Below are 25,322 nucleotides of genomic sequence, written 5' to 3' on the forward strand. Positions count from 1 at the left end.
TCCCTCCCCTTCCCTCCCCTTCCCTCTCCTGCCCTCCCCTTCCCTCCTCTTCCCTCCCCTTCCCTCCCCTTCCCTTCCCTGCCCTCTCTTGCCATTGCCCTATATCCCAGTCCCCAGTCCAGGCTTTTCAAACAGGAAGTAGACATTCAACACTTGGCTAAGAACCAATGCTTTACCAACCTTTGCCACAAAGACTAAAACAGTTTTTTTTTTTTTTTTAATCTTCTTTAGGTTTGCACCAAGTTGTATGAACAAAAAGAATTTCAGCCCTTGGATCCATCTCAGGAGCTTATATTTCCACCTGAACTGATGGTTTGTTCTGCTTCATTCGGTTTTATGATGCTTGCGAGAGAAAGGACACGCCCATCAGCTCGTCCTCAGTTGTGCCTCTGCTTTTTATCTGCTCCTCTGGATCCCTGTGTCCTATGTAGCCCTCCAGAGCATTCATTCAGTTTGAACTTTGCCCACGGCAGGGCTCCTCTTTTTCCTGTTCTTTCTCATTGTCTGGATCCAGGGCACACGTGTTCTGGTACTCAACGCCTATGAGGATCCATAGAAAATTCAGGAGAAGACTAGGAGCAGGCAAGAGCAGGTCTGAGCTGGCTGTCTTCATAGCCCACCACTCCACACTGATGCAAGGCACTCAGATGCCCTGTTTTTTTGTTGTTGTTTATTTGTTTGTTTTTGGTTTTTTTGCCTTGTTTTGAATCATTCCTCTAGGCATCCTTTGGACTCCTTTGTATTTATTTCAACAGCTTCTGTTAGCAGAGCCCCAACTGTCAGGCCCCAAGCTAGAAACCCAGGATGCAGAAAATCCAAACTGCTTGTTCCTGAGGGCAGCTTCCTGCTTTGACAGTGTCCCCCTCGGGATATTCTCCTGCAGTAGTGTGCTTGCCTCTTTGCTGCCTTGGTTGTTAGCCTAGGCACTGTCACTCTGCCCAGGTCTTCTTGGTTTTTTTAAATTTTTTGTTTGTTTGATTGGGTTGGTTTCAGAGCCACTCACATCTTTAAAAATTGCTGACAACCCAAAGAGTTTTTGTTATGTGGGTCATAGCTATTGATGAATGTTCTGTGTGACATTAAAATGGAAAACATTTTAATCATTCATTCATTTTTAAATAAGTAACCAGAGAAAACTTTTGAAATAAAGATTTGTTTATTTTTACGTGAATGGATGTTTTGCCTAAACGTATGTCTGTACGCCACATGTGTGCAGTACCCATGGAGGCCACAAGAGGGTTTCAGATCTTCCAGAACTGGGATTACCGGTGATTGTTAGCTGTTGTAGGGTCGTGGGCGCTGGGAACCAAACCTAGGTCCTCCACGAAAGTGGTAAAGGATCTTAACCACTGAACCATCCTTCCAGCACCAAGAGTAAGCCTTTTAGGATAAATAAAACATTACTCTTGAAAGGTATTCTTTTTTTTCCTCAAAGGGAAGTAACAATGGAGTGGCATTGTTCTGGGTTTTTTTTATATCTTTTTTAACTCTGGCTTAAGTGAAAGTAATCAGGTTTGCACACACCTTTGGGCTGCAGACAGAGGTGTGAGACCACACACTGTGGAGCACTTTAACACTCCACCACATACTCCATAGATAATGCAGAGGAAGAAGGCGAGTCATAACCCTCGTACTTCATTATAAAACAGTTTTGACTTTGGAACCCTTAGACGGTGTTCTGGGTGCACTTCCCGCAGTGCTGCTCTCTACTTTGAGAAGGGTTGGCTTTACCTGATGGGAGCGTATGAAACGTTTAGTAGTCAGAGTTTCCCACGTCCCCAGGACCTCTCCTGTCCATCATCCTTCCACCCGCTCAATACATAGACACACAACTTAATGCAACATTTACAGTGATAAAGGGGATTTCATTTAACCAGCCCGCCTTCAGTGACAGCTTGTTTCCAGCAGCCTTTTGCCAGGACGTCTGTGTGACAAAATTATTCAGTGAGATGATCTCTGAAGACACAGAAATTATACCAGAAGATCTGCCCTGCAGATGCTCCCACAAAGAACAGAATGTTTTCATAAAATATCTTCGCAAGGATATTACCAAAGCTCACTTGAAACAAACTAAGCAATTCGATTCCTGAAAACCCATTCCTGAGAAATGGTTGCCTTGTTTAATATTAACTGGAAGAAACTGTTGAAACTGGGCTTCTGCCACAGCCCCAGTTTCAGAGGACACCAGGCAAGAAACCTGGTGCCCTGGGGTCCATGTCTTTGGCCTGTTAACCGCCTGTGTCACTTTGACCAGGTCACGTCTCTGATTTGGCCCTCATTCCATTCTTTTCCTCGGTAAAACTAAATGAGTATAGTTATGGTGTTTCCTGCACACTGTAAAATAATGCCAAATGTGATTTGACTTGCTAGGATAGGACCGACTTTAGACAGAAAGTATAAGCATATTAAATGACTCCTGTATCGAATCAAAACAGCGTGTGCAAAAAGTCCACTAGAGACAAGAAGGGAAGGAAAATAAAATTAAAAGTCTGCTTGACTGAGCATGAAATTATCCTCATGAATATTTATCCCACACTCACTCATGTTAATGTGTTGCTACCGATCACAGCCGATTGTTTTAGAGAAATTGATGGGAGGAAAGGCTAAAGAAAGTCTGCCCTCCAACAACTGAGGAAACCCACCAGTAACTCTGAGGCTCAGTTTGCCTGGGAGACATGAACATCGGTGTAAGGTTGCTGGTTTTAACCAACCAGCCTGATGTTTGGGGCAGGGGCATTCTTTTTTTTTTTTTTTTTTGCTATTCAGCAAGATAGCCATTTTATCCCATATTTCAGTGACCACTGAGAGCCAAATGACACTCATATATCACCCTTAATTTTCACACACATCAAATAAAGATTTGTTTATTTTTATGTGAATGGGTGTTTTGCCTAAACGTATGTCTGTACACCACATGTGCGCAGTACCCTTGGAGGCCACAAGAGGGCTTCAGATCTTCTAGAACTGGGATTACGGGTGATTGTTAGCCGTGGTGGGGTGTGGGGGTCCTGGCTAGGCATAGAGAGGGTCCAGAGTTTTCCTAAATTGATCTGGGTACTTAGTAGCTGAGCTGGGGTTAGAACCTGGGTCTCCTATCTCGTGGCATATTCCTCACGCTTCTCTGCATGGTAACATCATGCAGCTCTCAGCCCACAGGTGCTTAATTCTCTGTTGATAGAATATCATTGTTGGTAGTTGAAGTCTACGGTCATGCCTTTGGTCGGGAATAGGGGTTGAAATGAGGTATCTGAGCCCTTATCCTTGCATGTCTTGTTTATTTATAAGTTAAGAATTCACTAAAATCTACCTCATTTTTAAGCTTTAAGAGGAGAAAACTATTTGAAGGAATTAATTTAATTATGAATTAAGACTTAGCTTCTCTTTGTACTGTTATCCATCGCTTCTGCCTGTCCAATAGTGAGCTGTGAAGCCTATGCATGTTCTCTCACTGACATCACCGTTGTCTGAATTTAAATATTGCAGCGGATGGCCGAGGAGTCCCAAAATACAGTGATGACTTTTCATGGGGAAAGGACAACCTGGATTGCCCCAGGAACCCTAAATGACCTTCTGGAACTGAAAATGAAGTACCCCAGCGCTCCCCTTGTGACTGGCAACACCTATCTCGGTGGGTAGCGAGACCCACTTCTTTCCTGCATTGGTGCCCAGATTACTGAAAGGAGGAGAAAGCCGTAGCATTGACTCACAAGCAGATTCACAGGTTACAGGGTGTCTCCCTTTGGCCCGGCTGATAGCCGGCTTGTAGCACGGCTGCCTTCCCTGGTCCACATTGTACTTTGGCCTTTCATCCCATCTACAGCATGGGATTAGATTTGGAGTGTAGGGGGTAAGGTTTTCATTTTCTTCCTGGCACCGATAGATAGTAAAACGGATCTTTTTCTTAAGCAGAAAGTCCCAGCCTGGGTAAGGACCACCGGAAAGGGAAACAGGCTTCCCTCCCCTTGATTTCATTTCAGTGAGTTCTAGGTCCTAGTCTTACTTGCAAAATGAAATCTAGCTGGTGTACTCCTCCTCCTCCTCCTCCTCCTCTTCCTCTTCCTCTTCCTCCTCTTCCTCTCCTCCTCCTCCTCCTCCTCCTCTCCCTCCTCCTCTCCCTCTCCCTCCTCCTCTCCCTCCTCCTCCTCCTCTCCCTCCTCCTCTCCCTCCTCCTCCTCCTCTCCCTCCTCCTCTCCCTCCTCCTCCTCCTCTCCCTCCTCCTCTCCCTCCTTCTCTCTCTCCTCCTACTCCTCTCCCTCCTACTCCTCTCCCTCCTACTCCTCCTCCTCCTCCTCCTTCTCTCCCTCCTCCTCCTCTTCCTCTTCCTCCTCCTCTACCTCCTCTTCTTCTTTCTCCTCTTCCTCTTCCTCTCCCTTCCCCTCCTCCTGCTCCTCTTCCTCCTCCTCCTCTTATTCCTCCTCTACTTCCTTCTCCCCCTCTCCCCTCTATCCTTGATGGAACCTGAGCTATCGCCCATGGTAGGCAAGTGCTCTGCCTCTAATTCATAGAAACCCTCCAATTCCAGTCTTTCAGATGCTGAGATGACAGACATGAGCTACTAAGTCTGGCTCAAAAAGCAACATTAAAAAATATCCTTCCCTTTATTAAATGTATCCGTTAATAGAAAATACACAAAGTGTCGAGAAGAACATGGGCACATACAACTCTCAATCTGATGCTGTATCCCCCGCCCCCTTCACCTTCTCAAGTTTTGATGTAGAGACTTGCTGAGCTGGCCTCCTCCTGTGCCACTGGGATCATAGGCGTGTGCCACCAGGCCCGGCATACCTGTATTATGATGATTCTTCTCTCTTTTAGGGCTTAATATGAAGTTCACAGACGTTTCTTATCCGATTATCATCTCTCCTGCAAGGATCTTAGAATTATTTGTGGTGACTAATACAAAGCAAGGTATGCTCTCATTTGTTCTAAGAAGGTCTGTATGCTGCAAATGGCTGGGGAAAAAAAAGCAAAGGTTTCTTGACACTAAGGAGATCACAGGCTCGCGTGATCGAGGAGATCATGCCCAGCACGCCAGTGCTGAACTGTGACTGATCCTTTGTAAAGAACATGTAGTGAGTTTAGAAAATCCTGAAAAAGTTTGCACATCCTGCCTTGAGATTCAGCTTCTTCTGCAGAGAACCGGGCCTCGAATAATGTTTATTGATCTGCTCAAACACTTGTCCTGCTATATCTAAGGTCCCTACTCCTTGAAGAGTATCTTCCCTGTTGTCTTCACTCTGGCAGCTAAGAAAATGGCTACCCTAGAATCCATCTGGTAGACACCCTCAGTTCTTTCTCCAGGGGCACAGAACCAATTTCAGTGAATGACCACAGCTCTCCAACAAGAAGCTTGATGTTCCTCCTGCACGATATAGTACTCAATTCTCTAGGTAAATGCTAGTCCATGAAAAGTGCAAGTAAAATAAAACCACGTCCAAACATTCGTTTTTCAGTTCATTTTCAAGTTATCGAGTTTCTCCCATGAGCCAGGCACAGGGCTGTGAGCTAGCTGATAAGGTCTCCCGAGAAAGACATGGTTTCTTCCCTCAGTGTGGATCACACAAGCAGCAGATATGAGAGGAAGCTGTCAGATGATGTGGCTACTGTTAGTCAGTCAGGGTTTCTCTTCTACTGAGTCTTCCTCCACAGCTAACAGGAGCCTTCAAAATGGTGCTATTTTTAGGATTGTGACACTTTCAGTGCTTTTCAAACTTCAGCTAAAAAGAATCTTGGAAAAAAAATTCTAAGGAAGGAATAATACAAAGGTAAATAAGAATTTGTTAGTGGAAAGCCAGATACAAAATTACTAGCATCAGACTGAGGGTTGTATGTGTCCATGTTCTTCTCAACACTTCATGTATTTTCTATTAATGGATACATTTAATAGAAGGAAGGATATTTTTAAATGGAACGTTTTGAGCCAGACTTAGTAGCTCATATCTGTCATCTCAGCATCTGAGAGAATGGAATTGGAGGGTTTCTATGAATTTGAGGCCAGCCTAGGCTGTTTATAGTGAATTCCAGGACAGCCTGAGCTGTAGAATGTCTCTGTCTGTGTCCTCTCTGTCTCTGTCTGTCTGTCTGTCTGCCTCTCTCTCTCATACACACACACACACACACACACACACACACACACACACACACACTTGCTCGTCATCCTGTGGGAGCAGCTTGTGCAGAACAGCATGCACTGTGCCAGGGGACCTCCTACTGACCGACACGGTCCTGGCAAGCCTCATCTTGGGGTAACTGGGAACCTGGGAACAATACACATGTGCACATACTAGGTTTGTCAGGGTTGCCATGCTCAGCCCTGGTTTCAGTATTGCTGAGTCACATCATAGCCCTGACTCTGAACCCTTAAGTCAGACAGTCTTCATCTTGCCAACGAATGGATCCTCATGAAGTAAGCCTTCTTTCAACATCCACTGGGCTGTAAATAGATCCCTGATCTATAGTTTCCAGTGGCCTGGATCACTATTTGTTCAATGATAAGTCACAGCCAAAGGAAGGCAGGCCAAACAAGTTGGTAACCTGAGTTCACAGTGTGAGATGAAAAGCCATGGGGGGTAGAGAGGCGGACAAGTAAACAGATCTCATCTCTCTAGATGAATCTTTGGACTTGTGAGCTAGGCCGTTTATTCTAAGTTAACTGACTGGACAAACATATCAAAACCTGACCGAAAGGAATTCAGCCTGGAGATGAATCGTCCACCACACCCATTAACACCAACTGAAGCAACCCCGCCTTTCTCCAGGGAGGCAAGCAAGCCATGTGAGACAAGAGCCCGCTTGCTGCGGAGTCTTGTCTCCACAGCCCTTTTGCTTAACTTACCAAAAATCAAATCATGAGCACCCTCTGCTGAGTGTACGCTGATAAATCAGAATCTAAAACATTTGAGTTCTGGGAAAGGTAAGCAGTTATAAATTATAATTTTCTCTATAGGAAGTCTGAGTCAGGGTGTCATGTACAAAGCAGAGAAGTACTAGCTGAACATTTCTGGTTTCCCGACAAGATTTTCTAAGCATGGCTGCTGGTGGGGTGCAGCTTCACCCGGAGGAGCTTGCACATGCATCTTCTGAGCACTCAGCATAGCTGAAATCCCACCGTTTATTTTATTTTATTTTTTTATTATTTTATTAGATATTTTCTTCATTTACATTTTAAATGCTATCCCGAATATCCCCTATACCCTCCCCCCACCCTGCTCCCCTGCTCACTCACTCCCACTTCTTGGCCCTGGCGTTCCTCTCTATGGGGCATATAAAGTTTGCAAGACCAAGGGGGGGTCTCTTCCCAATGATGGCTGAATACGCCATCTTCTGCTACCTATGCAGCTAGAGACACGAGCTCAGGGGGTACTGGTTAGTTCATATTGTTCCACCTACAGGGTTGCAGTCCCCTTCAGCTCCTTGGGTACTTTCTCTAGCTCCTCCATTGGGGGCCCTGTGTTCCATCCAATAGCTGNCTGTGNGCATCCACTTCTGTGTTTGNCAGGCACTGGCATAGCCTCACAAGAGGCCGCNATATCAGGGTCCCTTCAGCAGAATCTTNCTGGCATGTGCATTAGTGTCTGGGTTTGGTGGCTGATGATGGGATGGATCCCCGGGTGGGGTGTCTCTGGATAATCCATCCTTTCGTCTTAGCTCCAAACTTTGTCTCTGTACCTATATCCTTTCATGGGTATTTTGTTCCCTATTCTAAGGAGGAATGAAGTATCCACCCGTTGGTCTTCCTTCTTTTTGGTTCTCTTGTGTTTTGCAAATTGCGTTTTGAATCCCACAGTTTATTACTTGTCCAGTTTTCTCTTTCCCTACTGAGTGCTGGCTTAAGAGGAGACCTTGTCTATGTTCTCTGCCCTCGGATGATGAGCACAGCAGATGCTCAGAAATAGTCACACAGTGGATGAGGCGGGTCGAAATTTATAGTGTCTTTTAGGGTAGTCACCCAACTAGAGAATGATAGAAGACTAGTCACACAAATACATATGCTTGTTTACTAGTAAATAATGAATGAGAAAGGCAAGGCTGGGAAGATGGCTCAGCGGTCGGAAACACTCATAGGGTCCACACAAACCTGAGGACCAGAGTTTGGATTTCCAGAAACATGAGTGGGTATATGAACGGCCTGCCTTTAATTCTAACTCTGGAAGGCAGCAACAGAAGATCTCTAGAGCAAACTGGTTATCAGGATTGTCCATATAAGCAAGCTCTGGGTTTGACTGAGAGACTCTGCCTCAATAAATAAGGTGGAAAACTGATAGAAGACAATCCTAAAATCTTATGTGTGCACACATGTGCCAGCACAGATGCAAACACACACACGCACACGCACATGCACACGCGCACACACACAGGCACGCACGTGCATATGAAAATGGAAGGAAAAATAAATGTGACGGCACATGTGGATAAGGGAAGAGAATCCAAGTTCGACTTGTAAATGGGAAGGGTTTGGAATGAACCAAGGAAACACGTGTTGTGTAAGTAAGTCATCAGAGATACAGCGGTCTGAAGCAGGTCTCCACACTGCCGCCCTGGCACTGCTGAGGGGAGATGTCACACGAGCTACATGGAAGATCACAGCTCTGACCAGGGCTGTACAAGGGAGGCACGTGATGTTAGGGGGCAGGTAACAGGGCAGCCCGATGAAACTACAACTTGGGAAGGCAGCTGTGTGAGCAGGTAGGTGGGAAGCGACAGATGGAGAAGGTGGCAGCTGCGTGAACGGAACACCAGGGGCAGAAAACAGCGCCTGATGCTAAGTCACAGACCGGGCCGTGGGCAGCAGACAGCCCTCAGTCTGAGGGAGTGAGGGAGTGAGCACTGGCTGTCCTGGTGTGTTCGGGTGCCTTTCAGGGATCACGTAGTATTTTTGCTCTCTCTTCTCCTTCATATTTATAAGGTGATCTAATGAGCATGTGGAATCTTTCTGAGCAGGAAAGACAGCATCATAATCAACTCTTGACGTCGTCATTCCTCACTTTCCCCCTCACTCCCTGGCTTCCAGAACATTAACAAAGCTCTCTCACTCTCAGGGCTGACACTGGGCGCAGGCCTCAGCCTGACCCAGGTGAAGAACATCCTGTCTGATGTGGTCTCCAGGCTCCCCAGGGAGAAGACGCAGATATACTGTGCCCTCCTGAAGCATTTGAAGACCTTGGCTGGGCAGCAGATCAGGAATGCGGCCGTAGGTTCTCTGCGACCCTCCTCTGGGTGGGAAGGCGGGAAGATAGCATTGAGCACTATCTCTGTTGCTGGCTGTATCCATGTGTGTTTTCCACACGGCTGAATGAGAGGTTACCCACTTCTAGATCCCTGTGGAGTAAGCCACTTAAATGACCAGGTTGGTGTGCAGGGGCGTCTCTGACCCCACACTCATAGCCCCACCTCCCACCAATACTTCGACGCAATTTGTGTGGCTTTGTTTTAGCATGTTTTTGTCTGCTGTCATGCAAGCCTCACGTGCGTAACTGGAATAATGTCTGCATCCGTAAATCACAACAAACTCCTTCCTAATAGAGGTGGTTTTTACTGTGTTCCTAATTTTTTTTGGGGGGGGGTTGTTATTGTTGTTGGGTTTTTTGCAAATAATTAAAAGGATAAGTCGTTGCTGTAAACATTTCAGATTTTGTAAGGCGAAACAGTCCTGCTGGCATGTTTTATTCTAATTGCTGAATTATCCTGAAAACACTAGGTTCAGTGGACCTCAGCGCTCACAACAAAAGCCTGGGGATGCTTATAAATCTTTCGTTTAGTCCTTAGGTGGTCATATTATCAGTAGACTGCCGACCTCTGACCTCAACCCTATTTTGGGCATAGGCAATTGCATCCTCAATGTTGCTTCAACAGGTGAGTTACTGAGTCCCCTTCTAAGAACAGGTGACAGTTTCCCAGACACTCAGCATAGAGACGTGGGGGGGACGGGAGCTCACTGTTTAACCCAGTGCTGACGTTTCAGTTTGTTGTGGAAAGCCCTAGAAGCGCACACGCCAGGAAGACAGTAAGCAAATGGCACACTTCACGAAAGCCAGAATTGTCGGTAAACCCATCGCTACTTGGTTTATTCTTTTATCTGGTTGTGTTAGGTATTTACACTAATTGCCAACCTGATAGGATCTATAATCAGGAAGAGAAACCTGTTTACGAAGATCCGTAAGCGATTAGCTAGAGTAGTCTGCAGCTGGGCGTGCCTGGGCGTGACTGTCTTGGTCAGGTTAGTTGGGATGGAATGACCCACCCTAGTGGAGGGCCACGTCATTCCTTGGGCTTGGGTTCTGTACTGAAGAAGGGGGAAACTAGCCGAGCAGGTAAGCATTGCTCTGTTGCCTGTCTACACAATGAGAGCAGCAATTCCAGCCTCACGCCATCTCGCTTCCCCATTAGGATGACCTTTGAACTGGGAGCCAAAATAGCCACTTTCTCCCCTAAGATGTTTTGTGTAGACACTTTGTCACAGAGATGGAGGATGCTGCCAAGACACAGATCGTTTGTCAACAGCGCTGCAGCTGGCTCACACTACGGAGGCTGAAATGGTACACCGAAGAGTTTATTCTCATGGTGGCTCTGCCTGTTCTCCAACTGGCGGGGATTCACCTCATCTGTGCTCACATATTTAGGTTCTAAAGCAATCACTTACTTCCTTTAAAGCCAAACTTTAGTACTTTAAAGGAAAAAAAAAAGCCAACCTTTTCTTTTCAACTCTCATGTACCACAGGCACAGAACACGTTAGACTGCAGACATGGGCAGGGACGACACAGCAAGCAGTTCCCCAGCAGACTTTAACTGAAGTTGGCTTGATTCTGACTCTGTATCATAGAGTATCATATGCCACAGGATGAGGAGTCAGATCTCAAGTGTCGCCACTTCAGACCACCAATTGGGTCTCTGGAACTTCTGACCACAGAAGTCAGGGCCATGGCCCTACCCTTCCTATTATTTTGCTACATTGACTCCCCAAAACCCAGGCGAGCACTTGGCTGTGCTTGCCCATGTGCTCTAGGGGACCTTGCAAAGCTTACTGGTGAGCAGCAGGTGAAGTTCATCCGGGGCACAGCTTATGGGAAGAGATTTAACGCCTCTAAGTCCTCTCCAAGCTCACCACCCGCTGCTGGTCACCTTCATGCATTCTGCCATCAGGACCCAGCCTTTAGAGCCTCCTGTGGGATGTGGTTGAGGATGCCAGGGATGTTTGCTAAAGTATCAATCCTCTGATCACCTGGTTGGTTACCTTGGCAACCAGCTCCCATGCTGAGGCCATTCAAGTACCAAGAGTCACTTCATTAATGAAAATGATGCTTCTTTCATGCAGGGAACCCCAGGGGATTTAGAAGCTGTGTCAAATGCTCTTACCTCTCAGGAAATTACACGGGTCTAAGAGTTCCGAATCAGCCAACAGAATCAGAACACTAAACTCAGAAGCAAGACAGACTCCTTGTAGCTCTCCTGTTCACAAGGGCTCTAGAGATGAATGTCAGAGGCTAGGCAGAAGCCAAATATGCATTTCTTACTAGTTCACAATATTGCAGGTACTGTGTGTGCATGTGTCTGTCTGTCTGTCTCTCTCTCTCTCTCTCTCTCTCCCCCCCCCGTGTGTGTGTGTGTGTGTGTGTGTGTGTGTGTGTGTGTGTGTTGGATCAAACTCAGGGCTTTGAGTGTGCTAGGCAAGGACTCTGGCATTGAGTTGAACCACCAAACCCCTCATGGGTCCTGTTATGGAAAATTCTATAGCAGGGTCCACAGAAGAGGATGATGTCAAGGGCCACTAAGCAAACGGTCATTTATGCTGACCTTGTCAGAGGAACGTATTTAAAAGGGAGCTTCCAGCCGGACAGGACAGGACAGGGAAGTGTCCCCTGTGTGGTAAGAGAAAGGACAATGAAAATCCTTGGTTTACAACTTACACAAGAAAAATCAGTCTGTTTTCACTTGACTGTTGCTCAGAAAGTGTGGTTGTTAATTTGACCCTGTCCTTTCCATCAATCTGGCTCCTGAATGGTTGTTACCTCTGAGCACAGAGCACACCCACCTTCAGAGGACAAAGATTCATATCTCACCCAGGCTCAGCCAGAAGGTCTCCCCAAAGACCTCTCAAAATGTCACAAGGAAAGAAATATTTCACCTTCCCTAGGTGACTTTCTCTAGAAGCGTAATGTTTATTTCTGGGTCTGGGTTTTTAGGATTTGGGTTTGAAATATTTGCATGAATGTATGGCTGCTTTGGGTGTTGATGTTCATGGCTGCTATCATCCACCGCCCTCACAAGCAACATCCCATAGTTTGCCACATCCCTTCAGACCCGTGAGGCCCTTGTCCTCTCTCATTCATACGTTCCCCGCCCACCGCCCACACATCGCCTAGCACGGTGACCACACATACACCCTGATTCAGGTTGTCCTGCCCCATACTACATACACTGTAAGCAAGGCAGAGCGTTTCCCGCACACTGGATGATCCTGCCGATACAGAGAGAAGGCCATCTTTCCCAAATGAGTCAGGTCAGAGGGTGGTCAGGACATCACAGGTAGCTAGTTGCCCATTTACTTTCTGTTTTGGAACTTGTTTTTAGAAGAATGCCACTGGATTCAGTAAAAGAGTAGCAATGGTGTAAGCCTCTGGTAAAGTGCTTTTCCCTTCACAGAAGGAATACAGCAAATCCCTCTGAATGACCATTTTCTCGCTGGAGTTCCAGAGGCAAGCCTGAAGCCAGAGCAAGTGCTCATCTCTGTTTTTGTGCCACGCTCCAGGAAGGTATGAGGTCACAAGGTCTATAATAGTCACTGGCGCCTCTCTCTCTCTCTCTCTCTCTCTCTCTCTCTCTCTCTCTCTCTCTCTCTCTCTCTCTCTCTCTCTCTCTCTCTCTCTCTCTCATTTTAATCTTGAATTAGCTTTGGCATAGAGAAGCGTAGAATTTGTCGCAAATACCTTATGCACACAGAGGTGCAAATAATATCAAATTAGATGTAGCCAGCTCCTCCAACCCTGTCTTGTAGCATCAGGATGGTGTACTAGTTCCTCACACTTCTTCAGCAGCATTAAAGCCTCAGGACCTTGGACCCATAGTAGCTCAGTGAAAAGGACCCCTAATGCATAGGTGAGGAGATTGCACTCCAAGGAAGGTTTATCATTTCAACCAAGACTCATGATGAAAAGTTGGGAGGATTAAGACCTCAAGCCTCCATCAACCTCAGAAGAGCTAAGTAAAATAAAGAAAATAAAGATGGCCTTACTGTACCATCTTAATGTTTTCTTTAAATGAGTGATAATTGCAGAGACGTGCGTGAGGCACCAGTGACCTCTGGCTATACAGAGATGCCCTTAGCATACCAGGCTTTCGCGTGGCCATGGTTGGAGAAGCACAGCTTTGGCTCACCTTTTGTTCAATAACAATATCTGTTTTCCATCCAGAAACTTGGGCAAATGTTACTATTGTAGCTCAGGTTTTGTTTCTGAGATCTGTTCAACAACAAAAAAAAAAAAAAAAATGAGACCTCCGTCCTCACTGCCACCAGACTCATTGTTGACGCTTGTCCACAGTGCCAGTCACTCAGTCAACATTTATTGAGGAGCTTCTGAGCAGGTGGACAAGGATGTCATAGTCACTTTCATTTTTTAAAGATTTATTTATTTATGTATGTATATGAGTACACTGTAGCTGTACAGATGGTTGTGAGCCTTCCTGTGGTTGTTGGGAATTGAATTTCTAGACCTCTGCTCGCTTCCGTCAGCCCCGCTCACTCAGGTCAACTCTGCTCACTCTGGCTCAAAGATTTATTTATTCTACATAAGTACACTGTCGCTGTCTTCAAACACGCCAGAAGAGGGCATCAGATCTCATTATGGGTGGTTATGAGCCACCATGTGGTTGCTGGGATTTGAACTCGGGACCTTCAGAAAAGCAGTCAGTGCTCTTAACCACTGAGCCATCTCGCCAGCCCATCATAGTCACTTTCATTTCCCCCAAACACTAATAGATGCCTTCCTCTGCCAGGGCTTACAGATTACAGTTTTAGCTCAAGTTCAGCGATGTGGCAGAATATATTAAACAATAAAATTGGAAATTTGCTGGTTTTGATTGATCAGAAGATCCCAACATGCAGAACCTTGTAAGCTAACATCAAAGACACTACAACTTCAAAACAAGTTTTGCCAAATTGAGAAGAGAAATGCTGTTCTAAGCATGAAGCCTATTCCGGAGTTCATGTGTGTTAGTGAGGGTATCTGTAGCAAGTGGGGTGACTCTGAAGTTAAAAAACATATCCCATACATCACCCATGTTATGTGTTTGTCACCCCACAAAGGTCATCCTAAATCAGTTCATAAATATAGAATCGGATAAACCTAAGCTAGGAGACAGTCCACAAACGGTCTATTGTTCCCCAAATCAGTGTCATGAAAGAACAAAGCAGAAAACAAAGAAAGAGAGCTGTGAAAATCTCACTTTCATGGGTAAGGCACACACGGGGCTGGGGGTGTGGGGGAGTTCTACTTGCATGCATGCAGAAACGTGAATATGGACTGAATGTTAGATAATAGCATTGTATCATTGGATCCTTAGGCTTGCTGTTAATAATGCTGTTGGCCTAGAGAAAGCCCTTATATTTTAGCTGTTACATTTAGAAATATTTAGAGATGAGGCATCACAAAGCCAGTGACTTATTTCAACTTAGACTGTATCTTAAGCTTCAGGGTGGGAATACATGATTCATCACTGGTGAAGCCACGAAGCTAAGTGAAGGATATATATTTATTTATGGTTCTGTCCTTACGACTGTTACAGATTTGAAACATTTATCAGTAAACAGTCATTCTTCTCATTTTTTTTTTCCCAGTGGGAGTTTGTATCAGCTTTCAGACAGGCCCCTCGCCAGCAAAATGCGTTTGCAATAGTGAATGCTGGAATGAGGGTCATTTTCAAAGAGGACACGAACACCATTACAGACTTGAGCATCTTATATGGAGGGATTGGTGCCACCGTAGTCAGCGCAGATAAGTCCTGCCGGCAGCTGATTGGAAGGTGACTTACAAACTTTTACTCTGACTATCTAAGTCTCTTGTTATTTGAGTAGCGGCACCTGAGCTGACTGGCTAAGGGGAGGGGTTGTGCCTTTTCTCTGTGGCATATAGCTCTTGAGTAAGCACAAGAAAACAGCATCTACGACGTTGGTGGGTGTCATGGTAGTCCTGCGTAAGGAGATAAGCTTGAGCAACCTTTGTTTACAGTTTAGATTCACGTTGGTAAGTATCCGATGCCCGTTTGGCCCCGCCCACACTGAGCCAGCTGCATTCCCTCCGGTGCTTAGGTGCTGGGATGAAGAGATGCTGCATGATGCTGGCAAGATGGTGTGTGAGGAAGTCTCCCTCCTGATGGCAGCCCCTGGAGGAATGGAGGAATACCGGAAGACTCTTGCCATCAGTTTCCTCTTCATGTTTTACATAGACGTGTTGAAGCAGTTAAAGATAAGGGTAAACTTGTGTTTGCCCGTAGGATGCCCTGGGGAAGAGAGTTTGTTCTAGATGCTTCTCCCGCTTCTGGGAAGATCAAAGGGAGCACCAAGTGCTGACGTCACCGTAGTTCCGTTTGCAGGCTACATTTCCGAGGCCCATACTCAGTGAAACCCAAAGCTCTCAAGTTCGCTCAAACTTTTCCCCAAGTGATAAAAAACAAGTCAGCAGAGATGCTGTGGAGACATTGAAAACCCTTTGTTCACCAGGAAGTACTTTCCACTAAACAAACTCCATGTCTTCATTCCAGGACCCCCACAGATACCCTGACATCTCGCAGAAACTCCTACACGTTCTGGAAGACTTCCCTTTAACCATGCCTTATGGGATGCAGTCATTTCAGGTAAGTCCGTATTCTGCATTTTCTGAATGAATACAGCAGCTAAAGAGGCTGCGTTGTCTTTTGACCTGGCTTTACTTTGAATTTCAAGTCGCTACTGTGGGGTTTTTGTTTTTTGAACTTTTTATTGGTTCTTTGTGGATTTCAGGCATGGTCTACCCACCCCTTAGGCCTGCACAGTGCAGGACTGGTGGTCCTCTAAGGTTAACTCTTGGGGGTAGGGGTGGGGAGCTGGAGCCAAACTGGTTAGGCTCCTAACCATTGAGGTGATCACAGATCCGAACACTGAGTAGACAGACGCTCTCTCCTCTGCCACCTACTGATGCACATGTGACACAGCAAGCGCTCAGCTTTTAAGAGAGGTTCAACTATGGAATGGTTTCATAAGCAATAGTCAGTTAGAAAATGCAGGAGAAGCTGGGCGTGGTGGCGCCACCACGCCCTTAATCCCAGCACTTGGGAGGCAGAGGCAGGCGGATTTCTGAGTTTGAGGCCAGCCTGGTCTACAAAGTGAGTTCTAGGACAGCCAGGGCTACACAGCGAAACCCTGTCTGGAAAAAAACAGAAACAAACAAACAAAAAAACAAAAAAAAAAAAAAGAAGAAAAGAAAATGCAGGAGAATGGTAGGTCCTACTAACAAAAGCAAACAAAAAACTAAGTTCCTAGAAATGAAACCAAGAAGGAAATACACAGTGTGTATGTAAAATAAACTTTTAAATTATGGATAAGCATTCAAAAGAAAGTATATTTAAATTAAAAGCAATGTAATACACAGCTAGGAAGACATAGTACATAAAGGTAACAATTTCTCCTAAATAATGTCAATATAATCCCAGTCAATAGTCCGATAAGAGTTTCGGAAATTTTGATTTTAAGGTTTATCTAGAAGTATGCAAATAGGCACTTATTTAAAACAAAAAACAAAAAAGCAGTGGTGCAAATTGGGCCTAACCGTACTCAGCACAGAGATAGGGTCTGTACCTATAATGGTTAAGTGTATAGGCATTATATGATTAAACATGACTATTATTATTCAGGGATAAATTTAAAAGAATGACAAAGCAGCACCAAGTCCGGAAACAGACCAGGAAGTGTGTTATCACAAAAAGTAAAAAGCGTATTTCAAATAGACAATAAAACGGAGCGTTTAGGTAGAGATTTCTGTGCAAGGCACTTTAAAAGCAAAAACAAAAAACAAAACAAAAACAAAAACAAAAACAATAAAGCCATGTTTCCCACCTTACAGTTAATGTAAATTCCAGATCTATTAATTTTTAAACATTGAAACAGTACCCTGAAATCACTAGGTTAAAGAGTGTGCAGGTTCTTTTTGAGTCTGAACCCTCCAAACATGACCTGAAACCCAGACAGAAAAAAGCCCGGCAGATCCAGCTACATAAGAGAGAATGTGTGGACGATAAGAAACAGTCACAGCAAAACCTTACAGATTAATAGACACAAAGACTTGGCAGATCACTGGGGGAGAAAATGAACTTACCACGTTAAAATATACAGAGTCTCGCTCATTTTGAAAATGCGTTTTAAAGCAACAGCGAGAGAAAGTTTCAGTCTATTGGATGGGAGTAATTTACATTTTGATAGTGCCCAGTTCTCATTGGACTTGAAGTATTTTTCTGCAAACACAGTATCTGTTTAATAAAGTTGCGGAAACAGAACAACCTATTTGTAAAGATAGTGAGGGAGGGTATCCAGGGGCCCAGCAGCAGGGGGCAGCAGAGACCTCCTGTGTTGTGTCATTTCATTTCATGTCCTCGTTTTAGGAGAGTGGCTTTGCTTGTGTGTGTGTGTGTGTGTGTGTGTNGTGTGTGTGTGTGTGTGTGTGTGTGTGTGTGTGTGTGTGTGTGTGTGTGTGTTCTGAGGTTACAATTAAGCTGGGTTATCACTTCTTGTCATCTTCTCAATGGTGGTGAGTGTTCAGGCGGCTGCTGGCTGGATCTTACCTGGAGAGCCTTCTCACCCGATTCCACGTTCCTCTGCTGAGGAGACGTGAACTAACATCTACCCGTTCTCCCCACCTCGGGCACCACTGACAGGACAAAAGAATGAGCCCATCCAAGTCCAGCTTGGTCAAACCATGAATGCACTGCATTAATTTACAGGGGCATAGATAAGGGATTACTCACAGGAACTTGGGTAGCCCCCACACAGCTGTATAACCAAAAGGTCCCACCCCAGCATAGAGGACATCCTCCTGACCTCTCTAGTCACTCACATAGAACTCAGACTCCTGTTTCCATCATCAAAGGCCAGCTTACCCAAGCCTCTGCCCTCTGTTCCCATTAAAGACGCCTGCCCTGGGTCCACTCAGCTGGCTTCTCATGGTGGATGCCGCTGTACTTAACTAATGCAGATTAGCTTGCAGGAAACGTGGTAGCATTTTAGCCCTTGCTATGATAAAATACCTGAGATAAATCAGCTTAAAACGAGGACAGGTTTATTTGGGTCATGGTTTCAGGAATTTGCACTAAGATGGCTGGCTCCAGTTTGCGGGAGACGGTGGTTAGGCAGCATCCTGGAGGACAGAGTGCTGTAGAGCCAGGCTGCTCGCTTTACGGCAGCCAGGAAGGAAATATGGAGAGGCCCGATATTTTCTTCAAGGGCATGGCTCCTAGTCACCTAACTCCTTTCTGCTGGGCTCTACCACTTCCCAGTATCACCCCGGGCCTTCATCACATGAGCCTTTGGGGGAATAATTCAGACCCACATGATGGAAGCATAATGGACCTTTACACCTGTGTCTGTCCTATCAACTACAAAGCTGTCTCGAGAAGTCTTGATGTACCCTTCTCTGGGCAGACACGGGCTGTCGCCAAATCTATCTTGGTTCGAGTCAAGTCTCCACTTGTATCATCTTTAGCGCACGTGAGTTACCTTCTCTGTTTCATACAGCTAAGCAACAGGAAAGGAAGGCAAGCCCAGTTTAAATCGAACTAGGCTACTTTAGAAAGCTTGCCTCAAGAGAACGGCGAAGCTACCCACTGACCCATGATTCTCCTGACCCGTGAACAGTCTTGCTTAATCATTTTTCCTCTGTCCTCTGCTCTTTTAACACAGGACGTAGACTTCCAACAGCCTCCGCAAGACCCAGTCGGGCGTCCTATCATGCATCAGTCTGGCGTTAAACACGCCACGGGGGAGGCGGTCTTTTGTGATGATATGGCTGTGTTGCCTGGGGAACTCTTCCTGGCAGTGGTAACCAGCAGCAAGTCACATGCTAAAATTGTGTAAGTTACGATGGCAAAGGTGGGTGGCCTGGAACACCCAGCAGCTATCCAGGGACATGGTTGCCACTTAGCAATTAATCCTACCCAGCATACTGAAAACACAATATGAAAAGTGCAACAATATGAAAACACAACTTGAAAGTGCAAGATGATGGGAAAACTGTAGGCTTGGGAGTGTAAACGAGGCTGTTGAATGAGCAGCTTCTGTCTGAAGAACTGGCCACTGTTATCTAAGAATTTAATGGGGGCAAGAACAACTTTCCTGCCTCCTGAGATTCCCCAAAGCTGTGATGCTCTGACTTTTATGAATGTCTACCTTCAGAGGAGCCCAAGCTTCTCAACGTGCCAGCACCTGAGCACTGGCCGAGGAAGCATAGACTCACCCTGAAAGGCGAGGGTAGCCTGTGCCCATGGGAACCAGTGTCCTCCACCTCCTGCAACTTCTGCCTCTATGAATGCCCCCACGTTGTGGACTTGCCTACTGGGTGACCCACTGTGCTTCTGTTTCTTCCCTAGCTCCATTGATGCCTCCGAGGCCTTGGCATCACTTGGTGTGGTTGATGTGATAACAGCTCGAGATGTGCCTGGTGACAATGGCAGAGAAGAAGAAAGCCTATATGCACAGGATGAGGTAGTGTGATGATGGTGTCTAAGGCTCTCATGGCACAGAAACTGTAATGGCAGCGGACATAGGGGTTTTATATACATATACACATATGTATGTATATATGCATGTATATATACATACCTGTGTGTGTACACATATACGTGTATATATGTATACATATATACTCTTCCTAATGACCCGAGACTACCCACCTGTACTAAGCCTTGTTTTGTAACTGACTTGAGGCAGCGAGAGCAACCTAAGCTGGCTCACTTCTCTTTCTTTGAAGACGAAGGCATTGAGGCTCACAGACTTTGGTAACTTCTCGGAGGCACATTGCTGGTGGTGGCTGAGGCAGTGTTCACACCAGCCCGTGCTCTGTGCCACAAGTCCCCACCACCCCAAGCCCTTCTTCCTGCCTGGTGGACAAGGACCTGGCGGCCCCAACTTTCCTTCCCTCTGTGTCCCCTGCTTCTTCCCAGGTGATCTGCGTGGGTCAGATTGTGTGTGCTGTGGCCGCTGATACTTATGCGCATGCCCAGCAGGCCACAAAAAAAGTGAAGATTGTCTATCAAGACGTGGAGCCCATGATTGTGACAGTGCAGGTAAGTTCCGATCTGCTCAGTCCTTGGGCCAATCGGCAGTGAGTTAGCAAGAGTCGTTAGGTGGATGCAGTCCTTGTGGATCTTCTTAGCCCCGTGGCAGTTGTCACCCACTCTGGTGATCACATGGACAAAATGATGGTTGTTGGGGTTTTGTTTGTTTGTTTGCTTGTTTGTTCTAGAAGTTTCTGTCTGCCTTCCTCTTTCTATAAGCTACTATTGATTGGAAATGGGTCCTCTGATCCCACCGCAGACCCCTCCTGTGGCCACTGGCTCTAAGGACACCTGAAACAAAATTGTCTGGTTTTGAATCTTAGAAAGTTCACGCATGCTTTTCCTCTTAGGTGGATTTGAAAATTTAAGACTTCCCATAATGGCCATAACTTCTTAAAATTTATGTATTTATTATATGTAAGTACACTGTAGCTGTCTTCAGACACTCCAGAAGAGGGAGTCAGATCTTGTTACGGATGGTTGTGAGCCACCATGTGGTTGCTGGGATTTGAACTCCGGACCTTCGGAAGAGCAGTCGGGTGCTCCTACCCACTGAGCCATCTCACCAGCCCCATAACTTCTAATACATGTGTAATTACAGCATCAGCCTTTTCAAAAGTTAAAATCGTTGCCCAATGAAGTCCTGAATATGTGTCTATAGTTTGGTGCACACATTCCAGCTTACCAAACTCCATAAAGAGAAATGCATCCATTTTCCAAATTTCATTTCCTGGGGTACTCGAGGGCTGCTCCCTGCAGGTGATACAGTTTGGTTATACAAAGAGCAAGTGGGATATGTCTTTACAATCTTTTTGGCTTTTGGCTAAGTGATAGAAAATTCCTTTTTTTATACCTTTGCTGTTAACATGCTTTTTAAATGAAATTCTGGAGCCTCTAGCACAGTTCCTATCAATAGCTGATCAATTTCATCATTACCAAGCTAGAGGGCCTGGTAGACCCATATGAGATTGGATATGTGTTATATACAATGGATGGTTTCTATTTCTGATCACTCGTTGTCATTGAATAAACAGTGAAGTCAATTTGGAACTATCCTGAATAAGTTCAGCATTTCTATATGCAAAGCAACTCTTTCCGCATATTAAAAGCCAGTTAGTATCTTAAGAGATTTTATAACACCATAAGAATAACATGATTCTGATTTTAAAACTGAATTATAAGGACTCTCAACAACTTTATGTTTCCTTATTTCCTTATTTCCTGCCTTTCCTGATTTATTTGCATACAAGTGCTAAGGAAAACTAAGGGTAAACAGATTAACCTTACCACATGCATCATTGCATCAGAATAGACCAAGATAAGGAAGATTAAGTAATAGCAAAGATGTCAGGAGGGAAATCCAACCAGCAGGGGAAGAAAGCCCAGTGGACGCCTTCATAATCTTCCTGACTCTGATTCAACTTTTAACTCCTGTAAGAGAAAAGATGGATTAATTAGTGATGTAAAATATGTATACCTCAACACGTTTCTCAAGAAAAACATGCTAGGAACAGAAGATAGTCAACAGCTGGAAAAACTCTGCAAGCCACGGCATAGGAAACACACATATCCTCTAATTATATAAAGATTTCCTAGAAATAAATAAAAAGAACAACTAAGGAAAACTGAACAAAGGCTACAAGTACACTGACTGAGAGAAGAAATTGCAAATACCAGTGTTTGAACCTATTAACCACAGGAGCAATTTAAAAGGTAGAATGAACTACCATTTCGACAAAAGCATCTTGCCCAGGTCTTGTCTGTATAATGGAAGTGGAGCTTGATTCATGGTGCAGTGGTAGAGTGCCTGCCTAGCATGCAAGAGGCCCTGAGTCCAACCTTGTTGAATCAACGCGTGAGAGCACACACACACACACACACACACACACACACACACACACACACACACACTGGAAATCTGAGATGCTGTGTGAACTTTTTAAATGAGCACATTCTCTATTCTCTATGGGAAGATCTCTAAATTTAACTGATAAATGAAGGCAAGAGAGTACATAATGCGGAGTGTAAGGATAGAGGCCTATGTGTATTTATATATATCTAGAATACATAAAAAGTAACAGTAGTACTCACCTTTGAGGTGTGCACCCATGCACACCCACATGTCAACAGCCTGTGGAGGTGCTGTGTCACTCTGAAAACACTGGGATATGTTGGTTAATTTCAAAAAAAGTTTTTAATAAAAGTTTTGAAAAAAAAAAAAAAACAGTAAACGATTCACAAAATAATCAAGAATACAACCAGGTAAGATTTTGAGAGAAACTTGGATAAGTTAAGGAACAGGGTTTGTGTGTCTGTATGGTTCTAACTACTGAAATACACACACACACACACACACACACACATCAATACATCTAGCTGTGACTGGAGGATGAAGTGAACACTAAAGCTAGTGGAAGGGTGTTTAGGCTAAGGTAGCATTAAGCCTCCACAATGTTTCTTCAAAGATTAAAGGACACAGGTGTTCTCATTCAGGGAAGACTGGCATGTAGTTACATAACGTGGACTCCATTACACCATGATCTTGTCTTCCAAGATGCACCAGCTCAGAAGATAGGATCTAAGGTGTCCCCATATTCACTGAGGCATTTCAAAGTTGTGTTTAGAGCATGTGTTAGCCTAGGGAATTTGGAAATTAATGGAAACCCATCTTTATGTATGGGTTTCAGCATGCAGGACATACAAGTGACCAAATTAAGCAAGATACATAATCCTTTTCATTTGTTACCTTCCCAGGATGCACTGAAATATGAATCATTCATCGGACCTGAAAAAAGACTAGAACAAGGAAATGTTGAGGAAGCATTTCAATGTGCCGATCAAATCCTCGAAGGTGAGCTCTTTTGCAGGAGGCGAGGGGATTGCAGAGAGGGGTCGAGACAGGGTCTCACTATGTAGCTCCAGATTGCCTCAGACTCGCTAGGGTGACCAGGCTGACCTTGAACTCACGGAGCTGCCTCTCAAGTGCTAGGATTAAAGGTGTGCTCTACCACACACAGCCCTTTAGGTCCCTTCTTTCTATCACGGGCATTTTTAATCCTATTGGTGCTGTGGCTTCTTTACAAGTTGAAGTGAAGGTTGGTGGTGTATCCCAGCATTCTGGATGCTGAGGCAGAAAGAACATGAGTTTGACAGCAGCCTGGGCTGGGACTTAGCAAGAGCTGTCTCAAAAGCTACATGCAGAGGATTCAGCTCAGTGACACTGTTTGCCTGGCATGCCAAGGCCTGGATGAACATAATGAACTTGGCTCTACTCATGAAGTGAGTAACGAGGGGGACAGCCCAGAATATAACACTATGAGAAGATTGGGAAATATAGGAAAAAGTTTGATTGGGGACAGGGGTGGCAATGAAAAAAAATTCTTATTTTGAATAAGAAACTGACAGTATCTCAGTTGCCATTTAGGACACCTGCCAGGAGGATCTGGATCGAAATGGGAAGAAAAGGTCCATTAGAGGTCAGATCAAAGCTCATTACAGTGTCCCCAGTAAGACCTAACTGAGACATAAGAGAGAATGTAGGCACTGACTATGTGTGGCCAGCAAGGAAGACTCTAAGAATGTGCTATTCCAGGGGGACGTGATACTATTGGCAGCAGCAGACATGTTTATGGGCAGGCAGACGAGGGATTCAAGAAGCCAGAAGGCCCTGGTGGGCACTGTGCAGAAAAATGAGGTGGAATTCATTAGCAGTTAAGAATTCAGATGCTTGGCTGACTCAGACAGACACAGACACCCACAACCAACAGTGCATAGAGCTTGGGGACCCCTATGGAAGAATAGGAGGAAGGACTGTGGGCCCCAAAGGGGATAGAGACTCCATAGGAAGACCAACAGTGTCAACTAACCTGGAACCTTGGGGCTCTCAGAGTCTGAACCACCAACCAAAGAACATGTACAGGCTGGACCCTGCACATAAGTAGCACAAGAGCACCTTGGCCTTCATGTGGGTCCCGAACAACTGGAACGGGGAGGGGGCTGTTCCAAAAGCTCTTGTGTGTCTGTGCGACATGTTCTATGGCTGGGCTGCCTTGTCTGTCACCAGTGGGAGAGGAAGAGACTAGCCTCAAAGATACTTGAAGTGGTTGGGGGACACCCAGGGGGCCCCCTCCTGCTCAGAGGAGAAGGGGAGAGGGGATGGTGGAAGGAAGTGGCAGGGGTGACCAGGAGGGGGGCAATGAGTGGGATGCAAAGTAAATAAGTAAAAATAATAAAATTAAATTAAAAACAAACAAAAAAAGAATTCAGAAGCTTGAGAAAGAGTAGCACCAAAGACCAACTTTGGGAGAATCCATAAAAATCGGTTTAATCCCTAAAGAAGCAAGAATTATCTAAAACAAAACAAACACTCCACTTAAAAATCCATATTTAACCTGTTTCCACAGGAGGCTGGCATGACCGCCAGACAAAAAGACCAAAACCTGATGTTAGGGTCAAAATTAATACAGTGAAAAGAAAAACTTAAGACAAATGAAAGTTAAGCTTAATTGAGTGAAAGATGCCCAGGCCAACACCCAAGGAGCTGAGACCACACTGCTCTCACAGTATGGACAGGAAGAGTCATAGACAGGAAGTGAAGTGAGATGCAGAAGCTGGTCAGTTGGTGGCTTGTCACTGGATTAATAGCTTGAGACTGGCCTGTTACAAACAAACAAAAAGCGAAAAAACAAAAACAAACAAACAAACAAAATCAGCTCCTGGTTAGGTTTTCTGTCCACTTACATCATTAATTAGGGTAAAGTTCTTTATTGCAAGTATGGAGGCATTCTGGGGCCAGATTTATTTTAGCATAAATAAACAGTATTACAAAAAAACTTAGTGACAAAAGGAGGTGTGGGAGGCAAATGGGAGAGAGAGAGAGAGAGAGAGAGAGAGAGAGAGAGAGAGAGAGAGAGGAGAGAGAGAGAGGATCTTCAGTGAAGATCTGCTGAACTCATTACAATTCCAAGCCTGTTTCCCAGAGAAGTGCTACGAACATGGTGAATCCAGGATGTTCACCTGGGACTCTCAG

The 25,322-nt window shown here is 45.1% G+C and overlaps 1 protein-coding gene and 1 pseudogene across 1 annotated transcript in view; one reads left to right on the forward strand and one right to left on the reverse strand.

The window, feature by feature from the left end:
* Window positions 1-25,322, forward strand: part of LOC110321275 (aldehyde oxidase 3) — an 85,018-nt gene that overhangs the window by 23,440 nt on the left and 36,256 nt on the right. Inside the window, exons 8-20 of the mRNA XM_021197467.2 lie at window positions 232-312; window positions 3,484-3,628; window positions 4,816-4,908; window positions 9,039-9,190; window positions 9,759-9,852; window positions 12,641-12,750; window positions 14,832-15,016; window positions 15,303-15,465; window positions 15,755-15,847; window positions 18,921-19,090; window positions 19,607-19,721; window positions 20,180-20,302; window positions 23,048-23,144. Coding sequence (XP_021053126.1) covers window positions 232-312; window positions 3,484-3,628; window positions 4,816-4,908; window positions 9,039-9,190; window positions 9,759-9,852; window positions 12,641-12,750; window positions 14,832-15,016; window positions 15,303-15,465; window positions 15,755-15,847; window positions 18,921-19,090; window positions 19,607-19,721; window positions 20,180-20,302; window positions 23,048-23,144 — 1,621 coding nt within the window. The remainder of the gene's footprint in view (window positions 1-231; window positions 313-3,483; window positions 3,629-4,815; window positions 4,909-9,038; window positions 9,191-9,758; window positions 9,853-12,640; window positions 12,751-14,831; window positions 15,017-15,302; window positions 15,466-15,754; window positions 15,848-18,920; window positions 19,091-19,606; window positions 19,722-20,179; window positions 20,303-23,047; window positions 23,145-25,322) is intronic.
* Window positions 16,087-16,208, reverse strand: LOC115064178 (annotated as a pseudogene).

Source organism: Mus pahari, chromosome 5 (assembly GCF_900095145.1).
Source record: "Mus pahari chromosome 5, PAHARI_EIJ_v1.1, whole genome shotgun sequence".
NCBI classification, from domain to species: domain Eukaryota; kingdom Metazoa; phylum Chordata; class Mammalia; order Rodentia; family Muridae; genus Mus; species Mus pahari.